The sequence below is a fragment of the Cricetulus griseus genome (assembly GCF_003668045.3).
Source record: "Cricetulus griseus strain 17A/GY chromosome 1 unlocalized genomic scaffold, alternate assembly CriGri-PICRH-1.0 chr1_0, whole genome shotgun sequence".
NCBI lineage: Eukaryota > Metazoa > Chordata > Mammalia > Rodentia > Cricetidae > Cricetulus > Cricetulus griseus.
This window is the reverse complement of record NW_023276806.1, coordinates 95,372,442-95,384,730: the sequence shown is the minus strand read 5'-3', so window position 1 is coordinate 95,384,730 and position 12,289 is coordinate 95,372,442. Positions and strand designations below refer to the sequence as shown.

Sequence of the window (12,289 nt, the reverse complement as noted above, 5' to 3'; positions counted from 1 at the left end):
TCATAATGATACTGGGGATGTTACCAAGGGTTCTGAGGAAGGACAGAGATATCATCATTCCATGCTACTCAAGTGAATGCAAATCCCATTGTCCAAAGACTCTTGGAAGAAATCAGAGACAAAATTCATTATGGACAGTAAAAAATTCTTTTCATTAATGAGTTTTCCCTAACTTTTTTCTTTCCCACCCCTGTCCCAATTTATAGAATCAACGTGAAATATCCTGCATCTCTATGTACATATTCAAATTAAGAGAGAAAACTGAGAGGATTACATACACAAGCTGGGCTTTTAACTCCCTTATCTATAAAAAGTCTCAATCAAGTGGGGTAGACCTCTACTTACAACTGGCATCTTTAGTCTCTAAGTTACTTTTCTTTTCAACACTTATTAATGGCAACACTCAGCAATAGTGCAGAAAAAAGTATCTGGCACCACAGATATGACCATATGACTGTGCACTAGGGTAACAAAGAACACTGAGGCAATGGACTCCATCATTCAAGCAATTTTTAAAAATTAACCTCCATTCTTAGGGTGCTCAGATTGAAGAAACAGAACAGGTCTATGTCATATAAACACTGACCTTAATCTCCTGTCTGACTTTGTAATGAACCTGACTTTCAAATGTGAAATAATGACTTTAAGAAATCCCCGAAACTTTCAAGCTATTTTGTTTAAGTGCTTTTATAATGTAAGTCACAATAGGAAGAAAGATTAGATAGGTGCCATCAAATTACCAGAAAAACTTCCTCTGTTTTACTTTATTTAATGTGACACATAAAGAAAACCATTCACAAATATCTGTCTTTAATTTCTCTAGTGTAAAGGGGGGAATATATTGTGTCTGGCAGAAAGAAACAGTTAAAGTAGCCTGAGTACATTTTTAGAAAAGAGAGAAGGGAAGAAATCAGATGCACACAATGAGCCTTCAAAGCCACTCCAGCAGTAGAGATAAATAATTTAATAAAATCAACTTCATATTCTTTTAAAGTCTCCGGAGTAATAAGCACATATTAAAAAATAAAACTTTAAGTTCATGAACAGTTGTGACTAAACTAGCTGCTGGAAGATAATGAAAACACGAGGACAGTGTGCATGTGAGCAGTGTAACTGCTCAGATCCCTTATGAGCTTCCAGAAGGTTGCCACTGATGAAGTCAGTGAACTTACAAATCAAGTTTAAATAGTCATTAAAAACAAAACAAACTAGAAACCTTATTCCTACACTTCTGAACACAATGAAGTTTTTCTTTACCTCCTTGTAGGAGATTGTGTATGCATGGCTTTCCAAGGCCATGGAAGTGCACCCCCACTGGGACAGTCACTCAGGAAGCCACATTTCAGAAACAGTTGTCATTATTATTTGGGATGTTCCATTGTGTTAAAGTTCACAACATTTGTTTTATGTTCACAAATATGGCTAGATGTTATGATAACAGGCTTTTGTCTTTGCTGGATTTGTTTTCCCTAACTGGAATACTTTAAATCCAAGCTGCCTTAGTTAAACCTAAACACCATTCCAATGCAAGCATCTCAGCGGTTACATCATGAGATTCTTGGGTATTTCTTTTCCCTCCAATTAGGTCACTTTTCTTCAATTATCATTCTATTATTAGCTCACGGCAAGGATGCCTACATGCATACCATTGAAAACAATTCACCATTTATGTCTTAAAACGCAAGGCACACACAAGCTTTTCTTCTGAAACTCGGCAAGACTGTATCTAAAAAGTCGACTGGCATCAATCCAATTCTTATACAGACTATTCATATAATAAAACATATTTTATATCACTTGTGTATTAACATCATCAGTTCAAATAATCCAAAAGGTCGAATGATTTTTTAAATTAAAATTACTATCAAGTAGTTGAATAATTTACAAAACATATCTAATGCCAAAACCTCGATTAAAGTCAGGTGAATTACACAAAAATACATCGTTAATTTTAATTCCTCTCCATGGGCAATTCAATTAAAGTAAGCACGAAGGGAAGGAAGCAGCCATCAGTGCAGTTTAGTTTTCCTTCAACAACGAGAGTCGTTGAGCTTGCGGAAAGGTTTCAGCTACAGGCGCAGTTCATTTCCCGGGTTCAGGGTAGCAGACGATCTGGGTAGCAGCAGCTAGAAAGACAATCCAGTGTTACTCTAAGCCGCCGGGTCAACCAACAACGACAATAGCCGCCTGGAGTCCAGTTTTATGTAAATCACTGTCAGCACCGGGCGTGGTGGGTGCTTTAGGACACCCGGCCGGCCTGGCCTTCCAGAAACACGTAGCCTCACTACCCCGCAACACTCCAGGACTAACGACTTTCGTGGTTCTCTTGCTCCTAGTGAAAAATCGTTAGGGAAGGGCCTCGGTTGCATCAATTAGTTTGCACAAAGTGCTTCGGTGTTTAGCTTCGCTTTAACCCAATTAAGCCGCACAGCGAGCCCAGAAAGATGCGCCACCTGCGCCAGGCTGCAGTCGTCGGCCACGGTATCCCGAGTCCCCTCTGTCTGACACAGGGAACTACCAGGGCCTCGGCGTTGGAGTTACTTCGAGCTCCATAGGCCAGGGAAAGGAACCGGGCACACGATATCCCGGGAAGGCCAGGGACAAGTATCCCTGGGTTGCATTGAGGCCTGAGTACAGGTCACACTAGGCAGGGGACACTCGAGGGCGGGAGGCGGCGAGAGCCGAGTGGTACGAGGGCACCGAGCGTGTTTTGCGACAGTGGAGGAAAAGGGGGACAGCCAGACATCCAGAAAGCTTTACAATTAGCCCGAGAACAGATGGACCAAAAAAGAGAGCTGGAGAAGACGCAAGGGCCCGCGGGGAGAGGTTGCCTGCTGCACCCCACCCTGATGACCTGCGCGTCCCCAGCAGCCTCTCCTGGCCGCACAGTCCTTTATCGTTTGGTCTGGCGCTCTGGGTTGCCTCCTCCAGCGCCTCTTCAGCTGCCAAAAGGTAGCAGTGCATTCACCCGCGACGCCTGCAAACTGGGGAGGGGCTTTGAATGTCCCTAGTCCACATTCCCAAGAGAACAGGAGGTCTCGGGGAAATGAAATAGACGGCATGGTAAGCCCCAAATGTTACGTACTATTTTAATCTAAATCGGAAGCTATCATTCTTGGATAACAAGAACCTAAATTAGAGGTGATGCTTAAAAGTTGTGAGTCCTCAACAGAAGTCCATTAACAGTGCTTACACAGGTGCTACTCTAGCCTTAGACTGGAAATTCTCTTAATGTGAGATAAACAGATCTCTGCACTAAAGGCAGGCAACTGAAAACTACTACGCAAGCAAGCCCTAACTACTCTTTCTTTAATTCATGTACACTGAGGACTCTTCTGGTGATGGTAGTGGGGAGGGGGAGCTCCCTAGAATATCTCCTTAGGGTTCTAAAATGTAGAGAGATTCATTTCTTTGAAATTTTCCAGGATGAAATTTAAATTAAAACAAATAAACCAACAAACCCAAACTTGAATGTTTACAAATTAATTTTTGAAGCCGTTGGCCATCTTCCTGTAATCAAATTATGAAATCCCAAAAGATTAGGACCAACCTACTGTTGATCACCACTAAGGATACCTGAGATGGGAGATCTCTCTTCAAGCCTGAATGAACAAACAAGGCTGAATGGTCACACCCTCAAGTGCTCAGTATTAAGCCCACCTCTTCGAATCTTCTCATCTAAATCTTCCCTCTAGCTCATCTAAATCCCGGAGATCTTGTGGAAAGCATCCCCTAAAGAGTGGACAGCCTTCACTGCTGTTTGTTATTTTCGCACTGGTCAGTCTAGCTACAGATGGGGGAACCGAAGACAGGTGAGCTTGTTTTAATCACCCCTATTTTAACTGGGTAGACATTATCTACCCGACTCAGCAGTCATTTTCAGATTCCTCTCAGCGAATGAAAGTGGGGGGAAACCTAGGTAAAAAGAGAACATGTTCCGCCTAAGGTTTTGAAAAGTGTTCTGATTGGGAACACCCAACATGGAGAAAAACCGGGAGCACTCCTCCATCTGAAGCTAGCAGTCTGTTAGAAGCAAACTTCTAACTTGCTTTAAAAAGACCCCAAGGATTAACGGGCATTAATTACCTTCCTCTAAATGCAAGTTAGTGACACTGTTCTAGAAAGCCCCTTTGACTTCACTAATTGGTGGGTGACCATTAGTACACCTGGATAGCTCATCAGAGGTGAACAGACAAGCAGGCTTTACAGCACAGCGAGCCACTTCTCTTGGCCAAATCTTTTCCAAGTGTCAATATGCTTCAAGTTATACCAAAGCCAGATTTTCTTTTGCTTTCCAACCTGTCTAGGTGGCCTGGGTGGTTTTCTGCCAGCAGCAGCTTCCTACCTTTGGTTTCTCTGCTTCTATCCACGAGGGGGGATTAATTAGCCAGGCTGAAGCTGGGGGAGGCTGTCGTGACGAGCCCAGTGGCGATTGGCCGCCCGCCTGCCTGGCCCTGCCTTTATAATTTCCACACGAGTGCATCTGGGCTTTTACACAAACCAACAGCAGCTTCTTCTGACAGGCACACACTCACCCCGACATACACTCAGCACACTTTTCCTCCGTCTGATTAACAGTCCTGCACATACCATGATTACGGGAAAACTTAAATAAATACGGAAAGGGTGACTATTTTGACTACTGGAAGAGCTTTGTTGGGATTCAGCGCAACTTTTGTTTTTATTACGGAGAAGGTGCTCTCTGCACGCGTCTCTCTCAGACAAGGATTCTTTAGCGGAGGAGAAAGTAGAAGAGTGCAGCCTTTCACTTTAAGACCGGCTAGGCTCGCGGATAAAAGGCCGGCAGGGCAGGGCGGCCTCCACTGCAGCCTGTCCGAGAGAGGCTTGGTGCCTTTTGCGCTTGGCCCCCTTTCACCTCCGAAGTTGGCTCCAGCGCTAGCAGCCGCATTGGATCCCACAGCTTATTGTGAGACTCCGGTGTACAATCCGGATCTCTGCCCCAACATGATCGCGGCCCAGGCCAAGCTGGTCTACCACCTGAATAAGTACTACAACGAGAAATGCCAGGCCAGGAAAGCTGCCATCGCCAAAACCATCAGGGAAGTCTGCAAAGTGGTATCTGACGTCCTGAAGGAGGTGGAGGTGCAGGAACCGCGCTTCATCAGCTCCCTCAACGAGATGGACAACCGCTATGAGGGCCTGGAGGTCATCTCTCCCACTGAGTTCGAGGTGGTACTCTATCTGAACCAGATGGGGGTGTTTAACTTCGTGGACGACGGCTCGCTGCCTGGCTGCGCGGTGCTGAAGCTGAGCGATGGTCGCAAGAGGAGCATGTCCCTCTGGGTAGAATTCATCACTGCCTCTGGCTACCTCTCCGCACGCAAAATCCGCTCCAGGTTTCAGACGCTGGTGGCTCAGGCGGTGGACAAGTGTAGCTACAGGGATGTAGTAAAGATGGTGGCTGACACGAGCGAAGTGAAACTGAGAATCCGCGATAGGTATGTGGTGCAGATCACCCCGGCCTTTAAATGCACCGGGATCTGGCCGCGGAGTGCTGCCCACTGGCCGCTTCCCCACATCCCCTGGCCTGGACCCAACCGGGTGGCAGAGGTCAAGGCCGAAGGGTTCAATCTGTTGTCCAAGGAGTGCCACTCCCTGGCCGGCAAGCAGAGCTCGGCGGAGAGCGATGCTTGGGTGTTGCAGTTTGCAGAGGCCGAGAACAGGCTGCAAATGGGGGGTTGCAGGAAAAAATGTCTTTCTATCCTGAAAACCCTACGCGACCGCCACCTGGAGTTGCCAGGACAGCCCCTCAACAACTACCACATGAAGACTCTGGTGTCCTACGAGTGTGAGAAACATCCTCGGGAGTCGGACTGGGATGAATCCTGCTTGGGCGACCGGCTGAATGGAATTCTGCTGCAGCTCATCTCATGCCTGCAGTGCCGGAGGTGTCCCCACTACTTCTTACCAAACTTAGATCTGTTTCAAGGCAAACCGCACTCAGCTCTGGAAAACGCTGCTAAACAAACGTGGCGACTGGCAAGAGAGATCCTGACCAACCCCAAAAGTTTGGAAAAACTCTAGAAGATGGTCTAATCCAGGGCCGATAAGATCACTCTTCTCAAAGTCCCGACAAAATGAAAACTTCCTGGTTGATTCCTATTAGTATTTCCTGAGACAGTGCAAAAGATCTCTTCCTTTAAAAGGAGTAACAGCACAACATTTATGCATCATCTCACACACCCTAAAAGAGGAGGGAATGGAGTAGGGAAACACAGTGGAAAACCTACACCACACACATCTTTTCGCATCTCCCCTGATAAGTACAAAACCCCGAGAACAGCGGGCAAGAATACAAGACCATGGCCAACTCGGTCAAAGGATTACAGCAATCCTGAGACTTAGGCGCATCTGCCTTCCAGTAAACCCGACCTGGATGTGCCATCGGAAGGATCGGAAGGAGCGTGTAATGTATATTTTGATTTGTAACAAAAATTGTGCTCTCATGTTGTCTTTCAAAGTGTGAATGTTGGTGTTTTGTGATTTGGTGAACAGAACTGAAATTGTCATTTGGAAACTTCCAGACACTTTCCACGAGCAGAGATGCATTTAAAGGTAGATTTCCTCTTGGTACTTTACCTGTCTGTGAAGTGTCTGAACTTACAAAAAAAAAGTTTACATTTTGTTTCAAATATATTGCTTGTTCTAACATTCCGTAAGTATACTTGAAATGTTATTTAAATATATTCAAAGAAATTTGAATTCAGCTTATATAATAACGCTTGAATATCTGAATTATATATATTTGAAAATGCACTTGAAATACACTGGATAATTACTTTTGTGATTTAGATTTTAATTTCTGTTGCTGATTTTATTTAATTAGAAGAAAATAAATGAAGTAAAATACCCAATTCCATTGTGTCTCATTTAAATTTTTTTGTTGTTGTTGTTAAGAGGCAATGCTTCCTTTTGAAAATCAACTGGAGTATTTTAAACATTTTGACAAACCGGCTAAAAAAATCACTAAAAAGACACATTAGAGGGGTTCTTTTTTAATAGCTATAGAAAATATCCATTTCCTCAGTTTCTAATTTACTACATGGTTCTTTTCTACAACTGACACATTTATAATCTACTTTTCAGACTTTGCTTCTGGTTAGTATTTCTGTAGCTTCTTGACAATATAAGGGGGCAAAAATCTATCATGACAATAGAGACTACTGAGCTTAAAAGCAGCAAATTCTGAGAAAATTAACTTAAAGTCATAATACAAACTTTGAATTTTGGATATGAAATCTAAGTAATAAGATGAATATATCTTTTAACCAATACACTTTATCAACCTATTTTGACACAGTGGTATTGAATAAATTAATCAGAAAACCACAATTCATTCATACCACACAGGGGAAACTAATTGCAAAACATAAAGACAAGTTCTTACTTGTTTAAACACAGCACACTCACTCATTACACACCCCACACACGGCTTTAGAAGCTGGAAGTGAGATGGTCCTTTGCTGGTTTCTCACTGATCAACAAGTGCTGAGAGGCCTGAGACTAAGGCTCTGCATTAGTTAATTCAGGTGGTGATAAACTTTAGAATTTCCTTTGCTCATTTACAAATAATGTTCTATAATGTGACATTTCTGCATATAACTTTAATATAATTAATAAGGCACAAGACTGACTACCTATTTTTAGAACAGCTTTTGAAGTCACTTAAAGAAAGATCTTTTCAAAACTACAGTAAATTATCCAGTAGAATACCCCATTATCTCAACCTCTTACCCTCAGAAAAAATTTACAAAACTTACAGTGGCATAAACAAGAAACTAGAAAAATGCATCTCAGAAGGGTGCTGGGCTGCAGGGTTTCTCTGATGGTTAAGGAGGCTAAATCCACAAGACAAGATTCAGCAAACCTGTATGCCATTCCAATGCTCCAAATGTGCACCTTCTGGAATGGCATGTAAGTACCAGTGTGTGTACATTTAAATCAAAGCTTATAAAGAATCCCCTTCCCTTCCTTTTAAATCCATATGTAAAATCCATTTAATTCAGGAGATGAAAAATGGATGTAATAATGGAAATGAAATTATATGTAAATGGCTCCTATCCCAGTTCCCTTATAACCTTTCAATAAATAATAATTCATATTGCAGTATATACTTTTGGAAATTAAATGTGATATTAACACAAAATTTCACAAGACCTGTCCTAGTCTTCCCAGAAACTGAGACACTGTGCTCCATGGATCCCAGAGCAACTGGCTTAAACACCAAATCTGCGCAAGTGCACACAAAGGCACATAGGAAGACTGCTCAAATGCACATACTTTGCTATTTAAGCTTAGGATTTAAGCTCATTAATACAATTTTCAATTCTGAAAGAAATCATGTGTTATTTCATTCATTTTATTTTCTATAAGAAAGCTGAGAATATGTGTATCTCTCCAGTCATTAAAAACCAAGCAAAACCGAAAACCACATCCTGCCATCAAAGCCACCAATGCTGTGCAGTCACTATAACTCACTTTTGTGTCGATCTTCTTGAAGGCAGCATCATCTTCATCTACCTCGAAGTAAATTTCTGTTGTGGTGATGGACAGAGTTCCCTTGGCCACCACCACAGGAGCGATGAGCTGGGCAGGGGTGCTGAGAACCACAGGGCCTGCAAGACAGGGGCAGTGAGTCAGGCTGGGTCTCTCTGGTGCTCTCAAACTCCCTTCCAGAGGGTATGGCAGGGTTTTATTTTTAAAGATGGACTAGGAAAAATGTTGCCTATGTTATGCGAGGTCTTTTCATGTTAGGTAAGGTCTGTTCAGCATTATATGAGACTAGAGTAATTCTATAAAAACTGAAGAGTTTAGGGTGCTGAATAAGAGACTCGTAACATGCAAGTTTGTATCCTCTGCTTAGAAATTCGCATGGTTGGTGAGGCACTGCCTTTATCCGACTTACAAATGGAGAGCAGGAAGGATGCTTCGGGGCCCTGCTTCTCCAAAGAACATTACTGGCTCTCCAAGAGACCCTAGGCAGTGGGTAATGCCCCCAAAGACCAACCATCTCATAAGTCAATCCTTTTGGCAGTGGCTCTACCCCAAGGAGAGGTGATATAGAAGCAAAAGAGGAAAGCGGCTAAATATACAAATCCCAAGAGCTAGGAAGGATTGTTTTAATTTTTGCGTCCTAAGGTGGGATACATTCACTGGTGGGAGTACAAAGCTACTGGGATTCTTATGAAGGAAATAAGAAAAACCTTAGCCGTCATTTTCTCAACAGAGCACACCAAAAATGAAAATGCTGTAACAAAACCATTCTTGGAAGAGGGGACAGAAAGTGAAATTTCTCAGTCTTTGGACCCAGTAGATTTTTGGAAAGTGTGCATACCCGAGTTAAGTGCTCACTTGAATTTCCTCAATTAGAATACTGACCCGAGGGGGAATTAAATCCCTCTTCTGGATATTGATCTAAACATACGACAAAGAATTCAGAAGTAACATGGGCTTTGTTGATGTTTTTTAGGTTCTAGGAAGAAGCAACAGAGCCTAGTCATTAATGCTCGCCCTTTGCTACTGCACACAGCAGGAGACAGGAGACCAGGGGGAGTCTTCAGTGCAGATAGGCCCCGGCCAGAGCCGGGAAAGCTCGTGGAGCCAGCGGTCTCGCGGAATCCCGCTATTTCGGAGGGGAGACCTGGAGGCCTAGATCGGCTTTGGTAGGGTTTAAGGAGTCCGGTCCGCATAGACTAAGCGGGGACACTTGTTTTCAGCGGTCCGACTCACTTACAGACTAGCAAGACCGCCCCCGGACTCCGTGTGCAGCTAGCGGAGTTGTGTCCTCAGCGGCTTGTGGGAGGTTTTTTTTTTTTTTTTTTTTTTTTTTTTTTCCAAGGGGCGAGGCGACTGGTCTGGAGCGCTACTTTAAAGGCTCATCAATCTTAATCTAGGTTGCTCAAGTAATTACGCCCGAATCTCTTGTACGATTACAAGTGGATTTGGGTTTCTATTCCCCAGGCCCTCCTTTGTGTTTATTGGAGGGTCCGCGCAAGCCGGCGCCTCCAGCCCCCGGGGCCCTCCTCGTATCCCTCGTGCCCGCCCGCGGGTTCGAACCGCTCCCTTAACCCTTGCGCCACCACAGCACTACAACAAGCGCGGGTTTCCTTGTTCCCTTTCAGAAACATTCGTTGTATTCACATCTGAAACAAAGTGTCTGGGCTTGTCAAAAGACAAACAAACCACCACCACCATCAAAACAACCTAGGGAAGCTCATTCTAAACACCGACCGTGCTGCCTTAGGTTTTAAGGAGTCTGACATTTGGAGAAAAACAGTCATCAAAAATATTAAAAATGGAGAGCTTCCTTCTCCTAAAAAGTAATTTAACATATCCAAACAAGAAATTGGGAAAATTGAAAAAATAAAGAAAATCATGAGAGGAGTTAACCAAACTATACTCCCTGGTTTACTGAAATACAACACGAATTGTACGTACACAGCTCGGGAGCTTTTAGCTGGGAACACATTTCTAAAACGGGGCTGCGCTGCCTTTTGATTCCACTCCAATTTCTTTCTATTGGGTTGCGATTTTCTGGGAGTTTATAAGAAGGTTTTAAGAAAGACACATAACGAAACATTCAACCTTAGAAGGATGCTTCCCCAACCCCCTGCCAATCTCCAATTACAACTCCCAATTCCGTAGATTGTTGGAGGAGCACAGGACCTTTTTGTTGTAGCCTCCGGGGAGCAAAGCAGCCAAAGAGCGCACAGTTAATCTACTGCAGCAATAGAGAAAGGGGATTAGCTTTAATCCCCTTCGGGGAGCTTCTGGATTTTAGGGATCCTATATTAAAATGTTTACATAAAGTACAATCACAAGCCAGCATGTTTTCCATAGGGTACCAAGTGATTTAGAAACCTGGGATTTTTTTCCAGTTTTTTTTGAAGGGCAGTAAGATGGTGTCAGGAGACACTCATTTTACGGGGGAGGGGGGGTGTGGGTGGAGGGGAGGCGGGGATAGGATTTATTTCTAGCCCCTCCCCCGCCCCACTCAGCATTATGGGTTTAACCTCCAGAACTTTGCTTGGTAGAGTGAATTGGGAACTGACTGTAAATTCATTCATTCCAACACCTACCCTAATAATGAAAGAATAAATTACAATAATGTCCTCAGCACACACAGAACAGTAATATTATAGAATGAAAAAAGCCTATTCCTAATGTATTGGCAATATGATAATTTAAAACTCTACTATTAATTTAAAACTCTACCAAATATAATAATAATTAAAAAATTTAAAAAAGAGCAAATGTTACTTACTTCTTACATTGGCTATGGGCCCATGACCGCTTTTAAGGAAGGCTATGGGTGCTACTTGCCATTATTCTAGAACCAGTGCCACTAGGCATTAGAAAGGGGCCAAGAAGAAGCTTCTCTGTAAGGCCATGCTTCTTCCAAGAGCATGGTAAAGCTCACTATGTACATAGACAGGGTTTCTCTGTGTAACAGCCCTGGATGTCCTGGTACTTGTTTTGTAGATCCACCTGCTTCTGCCTCCCATGTGCTGGGACTAAAGGCATGCACCACTACACGCAGCCATTGAATATATTTTTTAAAAATGCCACTGAATGTATTTTAAAAGAATGCTAAATACTTGAGGGCTTGGATTGTGTTGCTGAAAAATCAAAACTCCAAGCTAGAAATCAATAAAAAACACATTAGCATCTTAATAGAACATTACAATTTACAAAAGTCTTTCCCATCTCCACTGAGGTACAGGTCACTATTCACAGAAACTGAGCTCTAGATTTCATAACGGTGCACACCTGCAACAGAACCACTGGTTGACTGCTCACTGTAAGGGAAGAGGAGTGGCAATTCTAGTGGCCTGGGTTGCAAAGGACTAATTGTAGGATCAGGATTTGGTAACAGGATTTGCATAATTTCATGACTCAAGAAGGAAAACTGCTGTGCAACAGAATCTGCTGGAAATATGCTATTGGGCACTGGTAAATTTAACAACTGCTTCAACAGCAAGCTAAGGCTGTAAGGAAGCATCATTTACCCACTTTAGCCAGGAGAGGGGGTGTTTAGTGTTTCATGACCTTGCTTTTGTCTGCGCTTAGATCAAATTATTAAGTTGTCTACTGTGTCATCATAGATGATGGTGTTCTGTGATGTTTATGTTCATCAAGTGCACCCTGGCTTAGCTGTGACCTCCAGACCAGCCCCCAGAAACACCAAGGCCAGTTCCCACAGATCAGAAGTGCTTTTCTTTGCTCTGATGCAGGATTTAATCATGTTTTAGGAAGGTTACAGAGTCCT

General features: G+C 43.2%; 2 protein-coding genes across 11 annotated transcripts in view; one reads left to right on the top strand and one right to left on the bottom strand.

The window, feature by feature from the left end:
• Positions 1-12,289, bottom strand: part of Nbea (neurobeachin) — a 525,226-nt gene that overhangs the window by 155,432 nt on the left and 357,505 nt on the right. For all 10 annotated transcript variants that reach the window (XM_035451902.1, XM_035451904.1, XM_035451906.1 and 7 more), the window contains one exon: positions 8,500-8,636. In XM_035451902.1, coding sequence (XP_035307793.1) covers positions 8,500-8,636 — 137 coding nt within the window. The remainder of the gene's footprint in view (positions 1-8,499; positions 8,637-12,289) is intronic.
• On the top strand, positions 4,966-6,045 carry Mab21l1 (mab-21 like 1). The gene has a single exon (XM_035451909.1). It carries the CDS (start codon positions 4,966-4,968, stop codon positions 6,043-6,045), a length of 1,080 nt encoding a protein of 359 aa, XP_035307800.1.